This window comes from Pristiophorus japonicus, chromosome 4 (assembly GCF_044704955.1).
Source record: "Pristiophorus japonicus isolate sPriJap1 chromosome 4, sPriJap1.hap1, whole genome shotgun sequence".
Classification (NCBI taxonomy): domain Eukaryota; kingdom Metazoa; phylum Chordata; class Chondrichthyes; family Pristiophoridae; genus Pristiophorus; species Pristiophorus japonicus.
In genome coordinates, this window is record NC_091980.1 from 146,677,610 (window position 1) to 146,700,020 (window position 22,411).

Consider the following 22,411-nt stretch of genomic DNA (forward strand, 5'->3'; position numbering starts at 1 on the left):
TGAAGGCATGGTCACCAATGGTGGAGCGATTAAAATCGGGGATGAGGTCGGAATTGGAGCGCAGGAGGAAAATTGGTGCGAGATTACAGAGATAGGGAGGGAAGAGGCCATGGAGGGATTTAAAATCAAGGATGAGAATTTTAAAATCAAGGCATTGCTTAACTGGGGTCCAATATAGGTAAGCAAGCACAGGGGTGATGGGTGATTAAACCCCCACACGAGTATCAGAATAGGACTACACCTCCATACGAGTATCAGAACCAAACTAGCACTCCACACGAGTATCAGAACTGAGTTAGAAAGTGCATCCGGGAGGGCGTTGAGCTCTTCGAGTCTCAACGCAAAGAGCATGAAGAGGCAGCGGAAGGAGCGCGCAGCAAACCAGCCCCACCAACCCCTTCCCTCGACAAATGTCTGTTCCACAGGGTCTGTGGCTCTCGTATCGGACTGTTCAGCCATCAAAGAACTCACTTTGGGAGTGGAAGCAAGTCTTCCTCGAATCCGAGGGACTGCCTATGATGAGGAGACCCCAATACCAGTATCAGAACAGAGCTAGGTCCCAATACCAGCATCCGAAGATGAGGAGACTGCTCAGACTGGCATCAGAACAATATTAAGCCCCATAACCATGGTACATTAAGCACCGACTTATATTACCTGTAGCCAATTAACATGTATTTAACCAGTTTAACAATCTGGGAAACTGGAGCAATATTTTTCATATCTCTACATTTAAATGCTATAGTCTGTAAATGGCACAAGTTTTAATGCAATGCAAATCAAACATGTCTTGGCCACCAAGGAATAAATAAATATCGCCATCCGTAGCGCACTTGACAGCTGTGCACCTCACAGCACTTTGAGAGCTACATGCCTATAGGATCTCATTTAAGGTGTATACTGCTCTACTGCAGAGGATGTGCAATAATCTTTTAACAGAACTATATCACAAAGGGAGTTGGGGCACATTGAGGGTTGCCATTCTTGTATCAGGCCCACAGGGAAGGTTTTTATTTTAAATATATGGGTAAATATAATGTTCCATTATATTCCTTTCTCCTTTTCTCTTCCATCCAGATCTATTGACTAACTTTTTCCATGAGGGTACGACGGAGAGTTTCTGCACGTTATTTCTCTATACAGGAACACTGTAGACATGCAAGTTAATAATAATCTAACTCTGTTGAGTTTAGTTAGTCCCTGACCTCAGCGTTCCCCATCCCCCAAGCTTTGGAATGTGGCAAAAGGTTTGTGGCTATTTAGAAAAGCAGACATTTTCCAGGCAAATTTTGGAATTACAGTGGGAATCTATTTAGAAAAATTCACTGAATAGAAAACTTGTGAACTTCGACAGTGCCTCCATTTTGGTCGTTGTGTTGGATCGTGGATCATTGGTCAATCATCCTGAAGCTATGCTTGAAGGGACAGTATAATCGGCCAGTGATTCAACCAGTAACTGGTGAAACTGGCTACCAAAAGGAGGTGCCGCTCATTTATAACATCTCTGTGCACAGGTTACAATACCATAACACACCACAATAACCCCATCTGCTGGCTGCACAAATCGAGTTTTACACAAAGCCGGCACTATTACTGCACCTTTATTCACTTAACCAATGCTTGAAATCAGACTTTGGCTCTCATGTCCAAACTGATCGCTAGGATTTCCCTGTACTGCTGAACTTGCTGACTCTTTCTGCAGTACAAGTCACCCAAGCGGTCACTCTTGGTCAGTGGCCTGGAAAGGTCTGCATCAGTATTTAACTACAGAGGGCATCACAGCCAGTCCGATCCTGTCCTCGGATAAACTTCACACACAGGCACTTGGTAATGGCAATCACTGCTTTGCAACAAAGAGTAGAAAAGCTCCCGATCGCCCTCTTTCCACCCGACTTTGAACAGAGACCACATTCTAGCAGCTTACCGGCCACCCCAGCTGATTTAGTAATAAGTGAGGGATTGAACCTCGGACTTTCCTGGTCAGTATGGCTCACCTGAATGTTCTGAAGCGTACATGAACACAGTTCAACAGGCATCAGTAGCCCTTATGTTACCATATCCAAGGGGCCAATCTTCATTTCAGCCTCGCCAGGAACAGGTGGGGGTACCACAACATGCCCGACAGTATCCCATACCACATCCACAAATAACTCTGAACGTGGGCTGATTTCTCCCCTCCTTAGCCCAGGGGTACAGAGGCCAATTGAAGCCCAAACTGCGACCCAGGTCGACATCAGTGAACTCATCAGAGACCATAGATTGAATCTGGGATCCTGCCGGTCTAACACCACACACGCCAGATAAATACATTGCCTCAACGTTTCGGTGATAAAATTCTGCCTCACCATGGACAGTTAGAATCGTACACCATCCATACAAACACTACTTCCCTTTGACAAGGAGAGGTGCACAGCTTCTCAGAGAAGTCCCATCTTGAACTCTGGTCAAGAACTGGAGGAGTCTTTAAATGTGAATACAAAATGTACATCTGGTTCAAGTTACATTGTATTCACATGGCACTTCATACACTGGTACCATCCATGCTGCATGTATTTGGGAAGCATCATGCAAGGATTGATTGATTTAAAGTCATTGATAGAAGGTTTGGAGGGGATTTGAAGGTAAATTCCTTCACCCAGAGGGTGGTGGGGGTCTGGAACTCACTGCCTGAAAGGGTGGTAGAGGCAGAAACCCTCACCACATTTAAAAAGTACTTGGATATGTACCTGAAGTGCCACAACCTACAGGGCTACGGACCGAGAGCTGGAAAGTGGGATTAGGCTGGGTAGCTCTTGATCGGCCAGTGCGGACACGATGGGCCGAAATGGCCTCCTTCCGTGCTGTAAATTTCTATGATTCTAAGGAGATGTGCGAGTCATTCATTAGCTAAGGCTCTGTGGGAAGGCACAGCGGCCTGGGTCACCTTAAATATGGGCTTCCAAGGTGGGATGCTGCTCATTTCTGCCGCTCAAGCGGATTTGATCGCTTGTCTTTTCAGGGCTGCTCACACCAATCGAGTCTGCCGCAATGTGTCTGGGTTGCTTGCTATTTCCAAGGAGGCTAAAAGATGCACCAAAACCTCAACACAACTTCCCGCCATCTCACAAACAGGTCTTGGCTCCTTTGGTATTGGGTACCTGGATAAACACATTATTCTGGTGCCATGCAGGATAATCACGGTGAGCAGCTCTGCGCTCTACAGCAAACCACTGAAGTGGTTTTAAATCCTGCACAGGTCAGAGCTAACAGGCCTGAGCTGCACTATAATATTGTAACCAAGTACCAAAACAAATCTCTTACAGGTAACACAGAGGAACTGCATCAACATGAACAGACGTACCCCACAGAAACAATGTTGTTTCAACCACACTGAAGTACCTGGATGTTTTGTGAATGTTGTGTTAAGCCTTTCGCTTATGTTTCACTGCCTTAAACCTGGGATGTCCAAGGCCTTGTTTTCATGGGCCACATGAATGGGCATGATCCCAAGTTTAAATGCATTTCCATTCACCTGTAGATATGACACCAGCAGAGCTTGGTGTTTGGATTTAGCATGTATACACCAATGAGTCACCATCACTCAGTGCAGCACTTTCCAAAACCCACGATCCATTACATTCAAACAGAACAAAATAAGAATTCTAAATTGGACCAAGTGGCCTGGGTCATGGGGCTGCATGTCTGAAGCTACTCACATTAGCTGGTGGAGTTGCAGTGAGATGGTCACTTTATCCCAGCATTACATCCTTCGATGTACGAAACCAATAATTACCAAAGACAGGGCAGCAAGAGATGTGAAAAAGAACGCTCACTCCTATCTGGTGCTCACTGTAAAGTGCCTGGCTACGTTTGTGAAGAAAATAAAACAGTGGTGTACGACCACAAGTCGAGAAGCATCACTGCAGAAAACGGAACAATTTTCTGTTTCAGGTGCCTGGTGTCTGCTTCAAGCACTCCCAACTTGGATAGAGTGAATGCAGAGTAAAACTCCCTTAACTCTGCCCTATTCAATGTAATGCCAATTTTTGGAAGTTTCAGATTGATCTATGCCCACTTGAACCCAACACATTTCAGAAAACATGCTTGCAAAGGGTTCTCACTCCAGTCTCGCCTCTATGATCCAACATCCCCCAGGCAAAGTGACTCCCTGCAACAGTCATCCACTGTCACACACATGTTGCTTAAAATCTCAAGTCAGGTGCTGAGAGTACTTTGAATAAAGCGTTATATGGCTATCCTACAGCTTGATCTAGATGGAACGTGCACATGTAATAAAAAATATTTCTAGGAACTGGAAAAAGCGATTAGACACAAACGTTGCCTTTTTTCCAATAGATCAATCCCATTTTTTACTTCTTTCAGGAAATGCATCTAATGGTCTCTTTTCCCCCCATTCATCCACACTCAGGATGTGGGCATTGCTGGCAAGGCTGATATTTATTGCCGTCCCTATTTGCCCAAGTTTGATGTGCTGCGACACTTCAGAGGCCAGTTAAGAACCAACCATGTTGGTATGCGACTAGACGAAGGACTGGGACAGGAGAGATTTCCTTCCCTAAATAACATGAGTGAACCAGTTGGGTTTTTATGATAATCAGACCATTTCATGGTCACTTTCACTGATAGCAGCTTTTTAGTTCCAGAATTGTTTTTTTTTAAATATATAAACTGAATTCAAATCCTCAATATGTCTGAGGGATTTGAATTTGAATTCTCTGGGTTATTCGCCTAGGCCTCTGGTTACTGGTAACAGAACCACTACACTACAATACCATTTTATGCTGTCCACTTCACTAACTGTCCCTCAATTACCTGTGGGCTAAAAAGGCTCCGTCAAACTGCCCTGCTTACTCCTAACTTCCCAATTTTTGATTGATGTAATAGAAAGATTTTTTTTTAAATATAAAAATGTGCCGGCTGAAGAAAAGCCCTGTGGACACAGCAGTACCATGTCTTCCCCCGACCCAAGAAAACAGTTAGCAATATTTCAGTTTATATATACAGGAAATATAGCAATTTAAGAAATGTTCTATGGTTCTAAATATTTCTGTAGTCCCACTCTTAATATTCAACATCAGAAACGTTTCCATTGATATAAAATATTTCAATTGCGGATGCTTATTCTGGCTGGTCACCCGTTTTCCTGCTAGAATATTTGCTTAATGTTAATGCTCCAACACATTGAAATAAATGTTCCACAAGCCCAAAGACAAATCAGGCTGGCCGGTGTGCGTGCGCCGCCATTTGGGGACATAAGCAACCTGCTCAGCACCGGAGACCCTGTCCCAACGCCTGTGCAGCTAAACACTTGGCCATAACCGTACCCACCCAGCCAGCGCGGGGTTAATGGGAAAGAGAGCAGGCACCCTGTGAGGACGCAAGGCTAAATCCGGCCTTCTTGCTAGGCGAGCAAGACAAAGTCATCATCGGGCACTAGATCAGTCCAAGCCATGCTTTGCCACTGATCAGTTAAGGCAAAGTGCCTCAAGTTTAAGTTTTATCTAGGTAAACATTTTGGGGGAAGGAGATGAGAGAGGGGAGGGAAAAAAAAGATAAAGCGAAGGATTCCACCACATATAAAGCAATTTTTACTATTAGAATTAGTGACTGGTTGCTTTTAATACTGTAAACAGCACCCTCTACAGGCTGACTGCCTAAGTGCAGGTGCTTTTAAATTTGGTGGAGCATTAGCTGCTTGCTTCATACATTCTGAAAGATTTAATTTGTTTTCTTTTGGGTGGGGAGGGATAAAGAAGGCAGTTAAATCCAGATGTGGGTGTGCTATCAGCTCAAATGTAGCATTCATCTGTTATTGCAGCCCCGTCAATTAATCTGTTATTGCAGCCCCGTCCAGTCAAAGCACTAACCAGCCCTGCATTCACTGTCCTGGACAAAGCTACCTCAGCAGACAGCTCAATTGCATGAGACAGGAATCCCATGCACTGTGGTGAAGATTAAACTGGAGGGTTTAGGAGATTCCATCTTGCATACCAGCTCACGCTCGAGCCCTGCCATATCATTACAGTTTCCATGGCACGAGATGAATGGGGATTTTTAAAAACCGCTTTAGGGAGATGCGTCAGCTAATGCTGCCATCTGCTGGATCTCTGGCAGAATGCATCCACAAGCTCCCTGCTCATGTCCACAGTCTCAGTCAGTGTCGTTACTGGGACTCCAGTGAACTAAAACAACAAGTGAGAGATTTTCACACGATGTTCATTTGGACGGCGAGAAAGCACCCCGCAGTACAATTAACCATTCCGTTGTTCTGAACTAGAATTGTGTCTGGAGGGAGCACTGTGAACTGTACAACTCCAGCCAAGGACAGGTTGTTACTGGTCTGAGACTGGAAGGGATTTGAGGGAATAAATTATACCTTGTATAATAAGCATATCACAACATTAAAGCATTTTAGATGAAGTGGAATTTTTCCCATTGTGTATTGGAACCAATACTGTAAATAAACTGTGACAACACAGACTTACATATACAACAGGACATTGGCTGAGTGTTTCATCAGAAAAATAATCAGATTTTTAGGAAGTGAAAGACTATTTCAGGACAGTGACCTTGCATTGACACCAGCCACGTCACCATAACCACACCCAATCTCAAATCGTCAACAGAAAAACTAAACCTTGGGAACTGGGTGGTGCTGTGGGTTAGATGGCTGCCTTTCATCTCCGGGAGCTAAGCTCAATTCAAACCCAGACTGATGAGAGGGATCTCTCACTCTTGTTGGCTGTAAGAGTTGCATGAGAAACAAGTTTGGTCAGAATCAGTCCAATTCCTGGTAGGCATGGGCTGACAGCACAAACGCTCCCTGATCCAGATAGGCCTGTGGGGGTAGGAATTGCCATAGTGATAGGCGTCTTGTGCTGAGGTTGGGTCTGAGGAGCCTTTAACCTGTGCTGTACCCGACCAACGATGTCTGCGCAAGATCCTGCAAATCCCCTGGGAGAACAGACGCACCAACATTAGCGTCCTCGACCAGGCCAACATTCCCAGCATTGAAGCACTGACCACACTTGATCAGCTCTGCTGGGCAGGCCACGTTGTTCGCATGCTAGACATGAGACTCCCACAAAGCAAGTGCTCTACTCGGAACTCCTTCACAGAAAACAAACCAAAGGTGGGCAGAGGAAACGTTACAGGGACACCCTCAAAGCCTCCCTGATAAGGTGCAACATCCCCACTTGGGAGTCCCTGACCAAAGACCGCCCTAAGTGGAGGAAGTACATCCGGGAGGACGCTGAGCACCTCGAGTCTCATCGCCAAGAGCATGCAGAAACCAAGCGCAGGCAGCGGAAGGAGCGTTCGGCAAACCTGTCCCACCCACCCCTTCCCTCAACGACTATCTGTCTCACCTGTGACATAGAAACATCGAAAATAGGTGCTGGAGTAGGCCATTCGGCCCTTCGAGCCTACACCACCATTCAATATGATCATGGCTGATCATGCAACTTCAGTACCCCAATTCCTGTTTTTTCTCCATACCCCTTGATCCCTTGATCCCTTTAGCCGTAAGGGCCACATCTAACTCCCTCTTGAATATATCTAACGAACTGGCCTCAACAACTTTCTGTGGTAGAGAATTCCACAGGTTCACAATTCTCTGAGTGAAGAAGTTTCTCCTCATCTCAGTCTTACCCCTTGTCCTTAGACTGTGATCCCTGGTTCTGGACTTCCCCAACATCGAAAACATTCTTCCTGCATCTAACCTGTCCAGTCCCTTCAGAATGTTATATGTTTCTATGCGATCCCCTCTCATTCTTCTAAATTCCAGTGAATATAAGCCTAGTCGATCCAGTCTTTCTTCATATGTCAGTCCTGCCATCCCAGGAGTCAGTCTGGTGAACCTTCGCTGCACTCCCTCAATAGCAAGAATGTCCTTCCTCAGATTAGGAGACCAAAACTGAACACAATACTCACCAAGGCCCTGTACAACTGCAGTAAGACCTCCCTGCTCCTATACTCAAATCCCCTAGCTATGAAGGCCAACATGCCATTTGCCGCCTTCACCGCCTGCTGTACCTGCATGCCAACTTTCAATGACTGATGTACCATGACACCCAGGTCTCGTTGCACCTCCCCTTTTCCTAATCTGTCACCATTCAGATAATATTCTGCCTTCTTGTTTTTGCCACTAAAGTGGATAACCTCATATTTATCCACATTATACAGCATCTACCACACATTTGCCCACTCACCTAACCTGTCCAAGTCACCCTGCAGCCTCTTAGCATCCTCCTCACAGCTCACACCGTCACCCAGCTTAGTGTCATCTGCAAACTTGGAGATATCAATTCCTTCGTCTAAATCATTAATGTATATTGTAAATAGCTGGAGTCCCAGCATTGAACCTTGCGGTACCCCATTTAGTCACTGCCTGCCATTCTGAAAAGGACCAGTTTATTCCTACTCTTTGCTTCCTGTCTGCCAATCAGTTCTCGATCCACGCCAATACATTACCCCCAATACCATGTGCTTTAATTTTGCACACTAATCTCTTGTGAGACCTTGTCAAAAACCTTTTGAAAGTCCAAATACATCACATCCACTGGTTCTCCCTTGTCCACTCTACAGAGTCTGTGGTTCTCGTATTGAACTGTTCAGCCACCTAAGAACTCATTTTAAGAGTGGAAGCAAGTCTTCCTCAATCCCAAGAGACTGCCTATGATGACCCGACCTGGCACTGCTTGGGGCCGACAATGGAACTGAAATGGAAAAAGTGTTCCTCCACACTGACAACACTCAGCTTGATGAGCTTTAATTAAAAAAGTAATGTTTGAAACACTTTTATATTGGTGTTGTTGTCCAGATTGGTGGGCCTAGCTGCATTTAGTAGCACTGTACAACCACTTAAAGTAGAATTGCAAAATCGAAGTTACAAGATGCCAAAATAAACATGTAGATTGCTGGATATTTCAGTAGTGATTCTGGAAATACAAAATGCCACAAACTCTGTTCCGAGACTAAACATCTTCCTCAGATAACTCAAGTGCAAAAACCAAATCAGACCCATAATTTCAGGATATTACTGTAAGGTTAAAGTGATCTCAAACCACTGTAATTAACCATAAATATCCGTAAGAATATTATTAGTGGGAGAAGTAAGATGATGTTTCTCCCCCCCCCCGAGGATTCCCAGATGTTTTTCCACAAGTGACTCTTGAGGCAGAGACTAGAACATAAATTTAAGAGAACTAGTCAAATATTTGAAAGGGGATATAAAAAGAGACAGCAAAGGGCAGTGAAATGGTTTTAAAGTAGGTAGCTCCAATTGAAGAGCTAGCATCAGCAGACACGATGGGCTGAGTGGCCTTCTGCGCTGTAATTTTATGAAATGCAAGATATTCTCTCCGTCTTAGTGTTCAGGCTTTTAAAACCCAAGCTTAGCTTCAACTAACCATTACTTCATTTATCGCAACTTCTCTCCCACTCTCTGCAACCTTGCAGGTGGCTTGTACAACTTGCCTTGGCCTTTTGTGTGTTACCTGTCAATTTGAAACAATGGCTGTACTAAAAGCCACGGCAATCGGGGCGAACAGAGATGGTGAGGTTCAGTAAGCTTGTGTCTACCACAATCTTATAATTGATGGAGGCCCACAAATACTGTTAAAAGCACCCAAGATCAATTCATCAAAAGTGACAGACAAGAACTTACTGTACATTACCATTTGTGTCATCCCAGTCCCAGCAGTAGTGCATCTGATTACTTTTAAGTAATTGGGCAATACATAACCTTAATGTTATCCTCCTCACAGCCACCTTGCCACTCCTTGCTCTTTTACCATATATTGCCTTTCTGATCTCCCCCCGAAAAATAGAAAATTCTCCCTTTGTGTCATTTCTTCCAAACACTCCCCCCAACCTGCTCTGCATCCTTTGTGCACACTCACTGCATTCTGTTTCTCAAATTCATTCTTTTCCCAGGCCCTCAAAACAGCAGGAACTACTTACCTCCCTCAGTCTTCCCTTCCTCCGGTGATCCTCACCCTTGTAAAGCCCAACCGTGACGCTGTGTGGTCACCATGAATTAACAGATCTTCCTGACTCTTTGCGACTCTGACCGTGCATTACACAATGGACTTTTGCCATTCAACTTGGTTTCTCTAATTTCTATTTATTGATTTAATAAGAGATCCACCAATAAGCCAGCGCCAAGGAAACCTCACGCACTAGTCACATTTGCTCTTGCCCACATATACACACACATGCGTGCGTTGTCACTTCCTACCTGGCAAAGCAGTGATGAAGTCCCGTTGCAACATGGGCTTCAGGTACGAGTTAATATGTCCATGCTGGTAATGGCACATCCGGGAGATTAGGTGCTCCACAAATTCGACCTGATCAGATTCAGACCACTGGTCAAAATATTTAATGCACAAATCCTTCTCTTTCTGGTAATTGCCTGAAGGTCGCTTTCTGGAGACGATCATAGACGGGGGTCCATTAGTGATCTGGGTTCATTAATCGGAAAAGGAAAGAGAAATAGAAACACAAACATTATGGACACTTAAATTCACGTTCCAGACCAAATCAATACAGATTGCTCAATGCTAAACGTTTTAAAGACTGCAGCAAAGACTTTCTGCACTAAGCTGGGGGGGGGGGGGGGAGGGGGCGCAGGGGAGAAAGAGAGAGAAAAAGGAGCAAGAAATTAGCATTCAGATCTGTCAAAACATGCTGGCTTTTAGCAAATATTTAGACATCTCAGGGACTTCGGAGCCCAATACATCAGCAAAGCTTTTTTGCAAAGCATTCACTTGATCGAAAACATGTACATCACAAGAGGCAACGCATATGAAGTAGGTGCGATATATTTAAAGCCAATATGCATAAACTCTATTTATATCAGCTCTGTAATCTTGGCCTATATAAGCTTTAAGCAAAAATTAAAAAAATAAATCTCTACCTACATCTAGATTTGGTGCATTCGGTGTCTGTGGCTGTTAACTTAAAAAAAAATCATCACAGCAGCAGACCATCAAAGGGATCGTCCTAAGTGAAGCAGAGAGACCATCATGGTATTGATCTGGTCCTGTACATCCTCCAAAGTGTTGTACCGGGAAACTAGGTCAAGCAGCAGGAGCAGCAGGAGAGCAGCGCACAGAAAATGAGATTGAAATATCAGGATCACGGAGTTCGCCGATCTCAGTCAGGTCAACAGTTAGGACACGGTAACTGCCCCAACCACTTTTGAGCTAGAGAAAGCCTTCAGGAGGTCCCAAAAGCACTTCACAGCCATTGAAGTATTTTTGGAGCGTCAGCACAGTTGCAATGCAGGGAAGTGCGGTAGCCAACTTACGCACAGCACAGTCCCACAAACAACAGAAGAACATAAGAAAATAAGAGCAGGAGTAGGCCACCTGGCCCTTCGAGTCTGCACCACCATTCAATATGATCATGGTTGATCCTTTATCTCAACACCATATTCCCGCTTTCTCCCCATACCCCTTGATGCCTTTTATTTCTAGAAATCTATTGATCTCCCTCTTAAATATATTCAGTGACGTGGCCTCCACAGCCTTCTGTGGTAGAGAATTCCACAGGTTCACCACCCTCAGTGAAAACATTTCTCCTCATCTCGGTCCTAAATTTCGTACCCCGTATCCTGCGACTGTGACCCCTTGTTCTAGACCTCCCAGCCAGGGGAAACATTCTCCCAGCATCCAGTCTATCCAACCCAGTCAGAATTTTATACGTTTCAATGAGGTCCCCTCTCATTCTTCTAAACTCTAGTGAATGCAGGCCTAGTCGACCCAATCTCTCCTCATACGAGTCCTTCCATCCCAGGAATCAGTCTAGTGAACCTTCACTGCACTCCCTCTAGGCCAAGTAAGGAGACCAAAACTACACACAATAGTCCAGGTGTGGTCTTATCGAGGCCCTGCATAACTGTAGTAAGACATCCTTACTCCTGTACTCAAATCCTCTTGCAATGAAGGCCAACATACCATTTGCCTTCCTAACTGTTTGCTGCACCTGCATGTTTGCTTTCAATGACTGGTGTACAAGGACGCAAGGGGCCGTATGGTCTACCGCTGCTCCTAATTCTTAGGTAATGACCCAGCCTCCACAGCTCTCTGGGGCAGAGTTACCATAGATTTACAACCCTCAGAATAAATTCCTCGTCTCAGTTTTAAATGGGCGGCCCCTTATTCTGAGACTATGCCCCTAGTTTTATTTTCCCCGATGAGTGGAAATATCCTCTCTGCATCCACCTTGTCAAGAACATAAGAAATAGGAGCAGGAGTAGGCCATACAGCCCCTTCAGCCTACTCTGCCATTTAATATGATCATGGCCGATCCGATCATGGACTCAGGTCCACTTCTCTGCCCGTTCCCCATAACCTCTTATCGTTTAAGAAACTGTCCATCTCTGTCTTAAATTTATTCAATGTCCCAGCTTCCACAGATCTCTGAGGCAGCGAATTCCACAGATTTACAACCCTCAGAGAAGAAATTCCTCTTCATCTCAGTTTTAAATGGTGGCCCCTTATTCTAAGATTTCACTCTGCATCCACTTTGTCAAGATTCCTCATAATCTTACATGTTTCGATAAGATAACCTCTCATTCTTCTGAATTCCAATGAGTAGAGGCCCAACCTACTCAACCTTTCCTCATAAGTCAACCCCCTCATCTTCGGAATCAACCTAGTGAACCTTCTCTGAACTGCCTCCAATGCAAGTATATCCTTCCTTAAATACTGAGACTAAGACTGAACACAGTACTCTCGGTGTGGCCTCACTAATACCCTGAACAGTTGTAGCAGGACTTCCCTGCTTTTATATTCCATCACCTTTGCAATAAAGGCCAACATTCCATTTGCCTTCCTGATTACGTGCTGTACCTGATATTAACTTTTTGCGTTTCATGCACAAGGCCTCCCAGGTCCCTTTGTACTGCAGCACTTTACAATTTTTCTCAATTTAAATTATAATTTGCTTTTCTATTTTTTCTGCCAAAGTGGATAACCTCGCATTTTCCCGCATTTTACTCCATCTGCCAAATTTTTGCCCACTCACTTAGCCTGTCTATATACCTTTGTAGATTTTTTTTGTCCTCCTCACAATTTGCTTTTCCACCCATCTTTGCATCATCAGTAAACTTGGCTACATTACACTTCATCCAAATCATTAATATAGATTGTAAATAGTTGAGGCCCCAGCACTGATCCCTGCGGCACCCCACTAGTTACTGTTTGCCAACTGGAAAATGACCCATTTATCCCAACTCTCTGTTTTCTGTTAGTTAGCCAATTCCTCTAATATATTACCACCAGCCCCATGAACTTTTATCTTGTGCAGTAACCTTTTACGTGACACCTTATCGAATGTCTTTTGGAAATCCAAACACACCACATCCACTGGTTCCCCCTTATCCACCCTGCTCATTACATCCTCAAAGAACTCAAGAAAACTGATTAAACATTCATAAAACCATGCTGACTCTGCTTGATTGAATTATGCTATTCCAAATTTCCCGCTACTACTTCCTTAATAATGGACTCCAGCATTTTCCCAATGACAGATGTTAAGCTAACTGGTCTATAGTTTCCTGCTTTTTGTCTGCCTCCTTTTTTTTAAAGAGGCGTTACATTTGCGGTTTTCTAATCCGCTGCGAGACCAATGAGACAATAATCTGTTTTAGTTGAATGGTAAATGCTAGCCAGGACACTGGGGAGAAATCACCCATCTCTTCTTCCATTAGTGCCATGGGATTTTTTTACATCTACACAAGAGGCCCCTCCCCCAAAACTGTAGGGCAAATTGCCAATTCCACGCAAAAGGTGAATAAATGAGGGAGGCTGCCATTTAGCCAAGACTGTTCAGGTCTCAATCTGAAGCTAGCATGAACTGAAGATTGAGTGCTACCTTATAGCCAGACCTAGCACCACCAGGCTGTTCTCTCACACAAACAACTCCTGGCAGCAAGTGTCGAGTGGCACTGACCAAAGGCTCAAGACAGACCGACCGGTCTGTAGTTGTTGCCTAGGCTGGGCGTTCAAGGCAAAATCCAAAGGACAAAAGTACAAAGAGGCGGAAAAAAGTGGTGCACTTAGCTCAATCATAATGTACAACTTGGCTTAGTAACAAACACAAGAAAAGTCAAGGCCGAGAGAGGCCATTAGATTCAGTGAAGCTCACCCCTCTAGTATGCCTAACTGCAATTAAGCCAGTCAGTTTGGCAGCCGCTCATGTTTCTGCCTTTGATACTTTGCCTTCTTTTTAAAAATCATTCTTGGAATGTGGGCGTTGCTGGCAAGACCAGCATTTATTGCCCATCCGTGGTTGCCCTTGAGAAGGTGGTGGTGAACCGCCTTCCTGAACCGCTGCAGTCCATGTGGTGATGGTAATCCCATAATGTTGTTAGGTAGGGAGTTCCGGGATTTTGACCCAGCGAAGGGTCAACAATGAAGGAACGCCGTTATATTTCCAAGTCTGGATGGTGTGTGACTTGGAGAGGAACTTACAGGTGATGGGTGTTCCCATGCACCTGCTGCCCTTGTCCACTTAGGTGGCAGAGATCGTGGGTTGGGGGGGCTGTCGAAGCCACACATCACCATCACCACGCATGCTGGAGCGAGGGAGGGAAGAGGCCATGAGTGATGAGTGTAGCTCCCATTTACTGAGCTGAGTGATGTGGGAGTGTTTGATGGGACAGTGTAGAGGGAGCCTTACTCTGTATCTAACCCAGTGCTGTACCTGCCCTGGGAGTGTTTGATGGAACAGTGTAGAGGGAAGCTTTCCTCTGTATCCAACCCAGCCTTTACCCTGTTCAGGTAATTCCAGTCCTGTTGCATATTTCCAGGACTTAGTTTTAATTTCAGATTTCCAGCACTAGTTTTGTTTTAGTCACCAACATTCCTTACCTGGAACAAAAATATATATTTTTTTTAAATACAGAAAATATTATTTTGAAATTTTCAAACTGGCAGATGTGAATTGAGTTACATTTTATTTACATCCAGCTTTTTAAGGACTGAATTGCTTTAGAATGGACCTGTGGATAATGCGGACTGCGCGTATGTTTGCGGCCATTTACTAATTAACATTTAAATGAGCAAACCCTGCAGTGGTTTGACCAATTACATTATTGAACTGAAGCATCATCATAGGCAGTCCCTCGGAATCGAGGAAGACTTGCTTCCACTCTAAAAGTGAGTTCTCAGGTGACTGAACAGTCTAATACGAGAATTACAGTCCATCACAGGTGGGTCGTTGAGGGAAAGGGTGGGTGGGGAGTCTGGTTTGCCGCACGCACCTTCCGCTGCCTGCGCTTGTTTTCTGCATGCTCTCGGCGATGAGACTCGAGGTGCTCAGCGCTCTCCCAGATGCACTTCCTCCACTTAGGGTAGTCTTTGGCCAGGGACTTCCAGGTTTCAGTGGGAATGTAACACTTTATCAGGGAGGCTTTGCAGGTGTCATTGAAACGTTTCCTCTGCCCACCTGGGACTCGCTTGCCGTGAAGGAGTTCCGAGTAGAGCGCTTGCTTTGGGAGCCTCGTGCCGGGCATGTGAACAATGCGGCCCGCCCTACAGAGCTGGTCGAGTGTGGTCAGTGCTTCGATGCTGGGGATGTTGGCCTGAACAAGAACACCAACGTTGGTGCGTCTGTCCTCCCAGTGGATTTTCAGGATCTTGCGGAGGCATCGTTGGTAGTACTTCTCCAGCACTGTGTACTGTATATACCACGTCTCTGAGCCATACAGGAGGACGGGTATCACACTGCCCTGTAGATCATGAGCTTGGTGCCAGATTTGAGGCCTGGTCTTCAAACACTCTTTTCCTCAGGCGACCGAAGGCTGCACTGGCACACTGGAGGCGGTGTTGGACCTCGTCGTCGATGTATGCCCTTGCTGATAGTAGACTCCAGAGGTATGGAAAGTGGTCCACGTTGTCCAGGGCCGTGCTGTGGATTTTGATGACTGGGGGGCAGTGCTATGTGGCGGGGTCAGGTTGGTGGAGGACCTTTGTCTTACGGATGATTAGTGTAAGGGGCCCATGCTTTTGTACGCCTCGGTGAAAATGTTGACGATGGCTTGGAGTTCGGCCTCTGAATGTGCGCAGACACAGGCATCGTCCGCGTACTGTAGCTCGATGACACCGTGCTTCAGCCTATTGGCATAACTGTGCTTAAGTGAGTGAGACCAAACCGCTGACATAAAATACTGAATACATAACACAAACAAAAGGGAACTGCTTCCAGGTAGTACTAGTGATCTTTATTCAAACTCCAGGCAAAAGTGTTGGCTTCACTCAATTAGGAGTGAACTAAAGTTAAAAGCACCCAGTCAATTAATATTTTATACCCATCTGCAGCTACTATTGTGAAGATCCATTTTTCAACACATCCTACAGCTCGTAAGTCCTCGAGCAAAATCTAACCCGGTAAAGTACTTCTCAGCGCCGGCAATGGGCTTAGTGTGCTGCTGCCAATACAGCACTGGCCCTGCACCCTGAACCCCAAGCTCCAGCTACATGCCAGGTCCTCACCTGGATTAGAAACCAGCTAGCTAAACTGTGGACCATCCTTCAGTACCACCAGGCCTCAGGCTTTCCTCGAGCTCAATCAGGCCCTGAACGCTCAAATTTATACTCTTCATATACAATCAGACCCCAGGTTCTCTCCCCGTCAATAGGCTTTGGCCTAATGCTGGGAGAGAAGGGACAGCCTTGGTGGTGGCTGAAGAGAGTCTAAAGCTGGTTTCAGATTTTTTCCAGCAGGTTTTTGGCCTTGTTCAGTACCCATGAGACACTCTGGCACTTCTCACTCCACCATCGATGTTCTTGGACCCGTTTCAATCCTATTTCTCAATCCTACTGCTGCCCTAACCACCATGGTGGTGCTGTGGTCATCAGCAGGTCCCTTCCAGCACCACAGCTTTGACCAACCCTTCCAAGTCCTTCTCATCTGCCCCCTTCCCACATCCCCTAGCAACTTAGCTGAAATCTTCTCCCTCATCTCCTTACTCAGCCTTTGCATCAAGTCACAGATAAAGCCAGGTGATTTCAACCATTGGTTCAATTCTTCAACCTCTTTTCCTCCAATTTACTTGTACTCTTGCCTCATTCTCCAAGTAAACTCTCCAATCCATGGTCATGCGTTTGAGCTAATCATTGCGAGAGCCCACTTTATCGGTGGTTTCCATCTTGGATAAAGCCATCTCTTAATACTTCCTACTTTTCATCATCATCCACATTGCCCTGCCTGCTTCAAGTTCTTTTACAATCACCCTGTGTGTCCCTGGAGCAAATTTCTCTCTTAACCCGCTCACATCCACAACGTCCTCTCCTCCAACACTCCTACTACCTATCGTGCTATACTTCAGTTGTTGAATAGTTTCCTGGCTTCTGTCAACAACAACAACTTGCATTTATGTAACGCCTTTAACGTAGTGAAACGTCCCAAGGCGCTTCACAGGAGTATTCGGAGATAAAAAAATTTGAGACAAAGCCACACATGGAGAAATTAGGGCAAGTGACCAAAAGCTTGGTCAAAGATGTAGGTTTTAAGGAGTGTCTTGAAAGTAGAAAAAGAGGTAGAGAGGCGGAGAGGTTTAGGCAGGTAGTTCCAGAGTTTGGGGCCTAGGCAGTAGAAGGCATGACCACGAATGGTTGAGCCATTATAATCAGGGATGCTGGGGGATTGTGGGGCTGGAGGTGATTACAGAGATAGGGAGGGGCAAGGCCATGGAGGGATTCGAAAACAAGCATGAGAATTTTGAAATTGAAGCGTTGCTTAATTGGGAGCCAATGTAGGTCAGTGAGCACAAGGTGATGGGTGAGTGGGACTTGGTGCAAGCTAGGACATGGACAGCCGAGTTTTGGATCACATCCAGTGGGGTAGAATGTGGGAGGCCAGTCAGGAGTGCATTGGAATAGTCAAGTCTGGAGGTAACAAAGACATAGATGAGGGCTTCAACAGCGGATGAGCTGAGGCAAGGGCAAGGATGGGCGATGTTACAGAGGTAGAAATAGGCAGTCTTAGTTACACTGCGGATATGTGGTCGAAAGCTCATTTCAGGGTCAAATATAACACCAAGGTTGCGAACAGGCTGCTTCAGTTGCAGATAGAAGTTGGGAAGAGGGATAGAGTCACTGGCTAGGGAATGGAGTTTGTGACAGGGACAATGGCTTCGGTCTTCCCAATATTTAATTGCAGAAAATTTCTGCTCATCCAGTATTGGATGTCTGACAAGCAGTCTGAAAATTTAGACACCGTGGAGGGGTCGAGAGAAGTGGTGGAGAGGTAGAGCTGGGTGTCATCAGCATACATGTGGAAACACGCTGTGTTTTCAGATGAAGTCACCAAGGGGCAGCATATAGATGATAAATAGGAGGGGGAGCAAGGATAGATCCTTGGGGGACACCAGAGATAATGATGCGGAGGTGAGATGAGAAGCCATTACAGGTGATTCTCTGGCTACCATTAGATAAATGAGTTGGACGAAGTGTTGGAGAAGAATAAAGTAGTCAACTGTGCCAAAGGCTGCAGACAAGTCAAGAAGGAGGAGGAGGAAAAGTTTACCTTTGTCACAGTCACAAAGGTTGTCATTTGTGACTTTGATGAAAGCCGTTTCAGTACTGTGGCGGGGCGGAAACCTATCCTCTATACCCTCAGCGGCTCCCTTGCCCACCATTTCCTTCGGCAAATATCTCAACTACAGCCCTCAAATCTAAGGGCCACAAGCTGGCGAGCAGCTGGTCCAACAGACAATCATCTAATGCAAATCATGCAATTTACTGTCCTGCGAGTACAGTAGTGTATTGGTTAGGTTACTTGACTGCTAATCCAGAACATTTGAGAATTTGAATTCAGTTTAAAAAATCTGGAATAAAAAGCTGGTATCAGTAAAAGTGACCATGAAGCTGTTGATCGTTATAAAAACCCAAATGGTTCACTAATATCTTTTGCAGTCGTTATCTAGTTACATGGATGCAACAGATGAAGCACTCATCTATGCCTTTGTTACCACTAGACTTCCAACACAGTCCTGGCTGGCCTCCCACATTCTACCTCACTGACACCTGGGAGTCCCTGGCCAAAGATCGCCCTAAGTGGAGGAAGCACATCTGGGAGGGCGCTGAGCACTTCGAGTCTCATCGCCAAGAGCATGCAGAAATCAAACGCAGGCAGCGGAAAGAGTGTGCGGCAAACCAGTCCCACCCTCCCTTATCCTCAACGACTATCTGACCCACCTATGAGAGAGACTGTAATTCCTGTATTGGACTGTTCAGTCACCTAAGAACTCATTTTGAGAGTGGAAGCAAGTCTTCCTCAATTTTGAGGGACTGCCTATGATGATGGTGACATGGATGACTTAACTGCTGTCCGAGTGGCCACACCTCAGGGCAACTAGGGATGGTTAATAAATGCCAGCAATGCCCACAGAGAATTAATTTTAAAATAAATTCCTTCGCAGGGCAAGAAAATGGCAGTAGCTAGCTCCTGTTTAACACCCGCCCCACCGTGCTGTAACGTCTTTTCAAAGATACCCCTTCCTCGGATTCCCCCTATTTTGACCGATCAACACAAAAAGAGCTTATTAATTTCTGCATCTCAACGGTCTAGCCGATCTACTCAGCAGCCTCCATCGCTCACACCTCTGCTTTCCCGAGCTTCCCTCAACCTCCCCCATTTTGCACATCACTCAGACCTTCACCAAATGATCATCGTCATGAGACTCACCTCCCGCACCCTTGACCTCCGACTAATGCTCCTTCCCAAACAATTCCTCCTTGGCCCAATGCTTGCTGACAAATATGGTTCCCCCCCCAATCCAGCTTTGTTCTCTTACCTTTCAACACTACATTTACACGATTGATCCCTGCTCTCTTCATCGTCACCGTGTCTCCAAACCCCTTTTACTCATGCTGCCAGCCTGGTATGCTCTCTCTCCTGTCACTCCCACGTAACAATTTCAGAATTCTTGTCCAGCTAAAAGTCCCTCCATGGCCATGGGCTTACACCCTCCCACCGTTCTTTCACCTCTGGTCCACCTTCAGTAGGAAAGCCTTCCCCTTGGCCCCACACTGTGCGATACTCTCCCCAAATTCCCCTCCTTCAAAAGCCTCCTCAAAACCTCTTCCTTTGACCATGCCTTCGGTTACCATTAAGAACATAAGAAATAGAAGCAGGAGTAGGCCATACGGCCCCTCGAGCCTGCTCCGCCATTCAATAAGATCATGGCTGATCTGATCATGGACTCAGCTCCACTTCCTTGCCCGCTCTCCATAACCCCTTATCGTTTCAGAAACTATCTATTTCTGTCTTAAATTTATTCAATGTCCCAGCTTCCACAGCTCTCTGAGGCAGCGAATTCCACAGGTTTACAACCCTGTGAGAAAAGAAATTCCTCCTCATCTCAGTTTTAAATGAGCGGCCCCTTATTCTAAGATTATGCCCCCTAGTTCTAGTCTCCCCCATCAGTGGAAACATCCTCTCTGCATCCACCTTATCAAGTCTCCTCATAATCTTATATGTTTCGATAAGATCACCTCTCATTCTTCTGAATTCCAATGAGTAGAGGCCCAACCTACTCAACCTTTCCTCATAAGTCAGCCCCCTCATCTCCAGAATCAACCTAGTGAACCTTCTCTGAACTACCTCCAAAGCAAGTATATCCTTCCTTTAATACGGAGACCAAAACTTTATGAAGTACTCCAGGTGTGGCCTCACCAATACCCTGCACAGTTGTAGCAGGACTTCCCTGCTTTTATACTCTATCCCCATTTCAAAAGGCCAACATTCCATTTTCTTTCCTGATTATTTGCTTTACCTGCATACTAACTTTGTGTTTGATGCACAAGGACCCCCAGGTCCCTCTGCACTGCAGCACTTTGCAATTTTTTTCCTTTTAAATTATAATTTGCTTTTCCATTTTTTTCTGCCAAAGTGCTCACATTTTCCCACATTATACTCCATCTGCCAAATGTTTGCACACTCACTTAGCCTGTCGATATCCCTTTGCAGATATTTTGGGTCTTCCTCACAATTTGCTTTCCCACCCATCTTCGCTACATTACACTCGGTCCCTTCATTCAAGTCATTAATATAGGTTGTAAATAGTTGGGGTCCCAGCACTGATCCCTGCGGCACACTACTAGTTACTGATTGCCAACCAGAGAATTAACCATTCATTCCCAACTCTCTGTTTTCTGTTAGTTAGCCAATCCTCTATCCATGCTAATATATTACCCCCAACCCCGTGAACTTTTATCTTGTGCAGTAACCTTTTATGTGGCACCTTGTCAAATGCCTTCTGGAAGTCCAAATACACCACATCCACTGGTTCGCCTTTATCCACCCTGTTCGTTACATCCTCAAAGAACTCCAGCAAATTTGTCAAACATGACTTCCCCCTTCATAAATCCATGCTGAATCTGCCTGACCGAATTTTGCTTTTCCAAATGTCCTGCTACTGCTTCTTTAATAATGGACTCCAACATTTTCCCAACCACAGATGTTAGGCTAACTGGTCTATAGATTCCTGCTTTTTGTCTGCCTCCTTTTTTTAAAATAGGGGCGTTACATTTGCAGTTTTCCAATCTGCTGGGACCTCCCCAGAATCCAGGGAATTTTGGTAAATTACAACCAATGCATCAACAATCTCTGCCGCTACTTCTCTTAAGACCCGAGGACGCAAGCCATCAGGTCCAGGGGATTTATCGGCTTTTTGTCCCATTATCTTACTGAGTACCACTACTTAATGATTGTGTTAAGTTCCTCCCCCCCCCTATAGCCCCTTGACTATCCACTGTTGGAATATTGTTAGTCTTCTCCCACCATTGCGCTGTGCCCAGGTTATTTTGGAGCATTCTGGGATGGTTATCATCACATTCAAGGTGCTTTACAAATGCAAGTTGTTGCTGGTAAAATTGTGCTTAAGCCAGTAGGCTTTAATGCTGGGCAGCTCTTAATTTACCACATCACATTACTCCCAATACTGCCGCTACCAGCAGTATCTCACCCCATCAGCAGGCCGGGGCCATTGGAGGGAGCAGCGTGCGGCGGCATGCCACTGTAGGGAGCAGCGCGTGCTGCTCCAGGAGAGCGATGGCTGCGAAGTCAGGTCGCTGATTGCAGTGCGGGCAGGCACAGCAGGAGGGGCGAAGGAGAGGCCTGAGTCTGGGGCCAGAAGAGGCGAGAATCCAGGGGCAGCACGGGCCAGCCCACAGGGTCCGTGCAGCAGAGCTGGTCTCCAGTTAGTCTTGGGTAATCCTTGCCACTGGACCAAGACCTGGCTCTGTCAAGCCCGTGTGGTGGCTGGTGTGCAATGGCCACCACATGTTAAAACAATCCATGCACAGGCATCTTCCACCTTTCAAGATGTAGTTCGTGATCTGGAATATTAGTTCGGGATCTGGAACATGGAAACACCTGTGAACTCATCCCTTGTTGG

The 22,411-nt window shown here is 45.6% G+C and overlaps 1 protein-coding gene across 2 annotated transcripts in view; it reads right to left on the reverse strand.

The window, feature by feature from the left end:
- Positions 1-22,411, reverse strand: part of LOC139263094 (F-box/WD repeat-containing protein 11) — a 160,140-nt gene that overhangs the window by 52,314 nt on the left and 85,415 nt on the right. For both annotated transcript variants that reach the window (XM_070878637.1, XM_070878638.1), the window contains one exon: positions 10,241-10,463. In XM_070878637.1, coding sequence (XP_070734738.1) covers positions 10,241-10,463 — 223 coding nt within the window. The remainder of the gene's footprint in view (positions 1-10,240; positions 10,464-22,411) is intronic.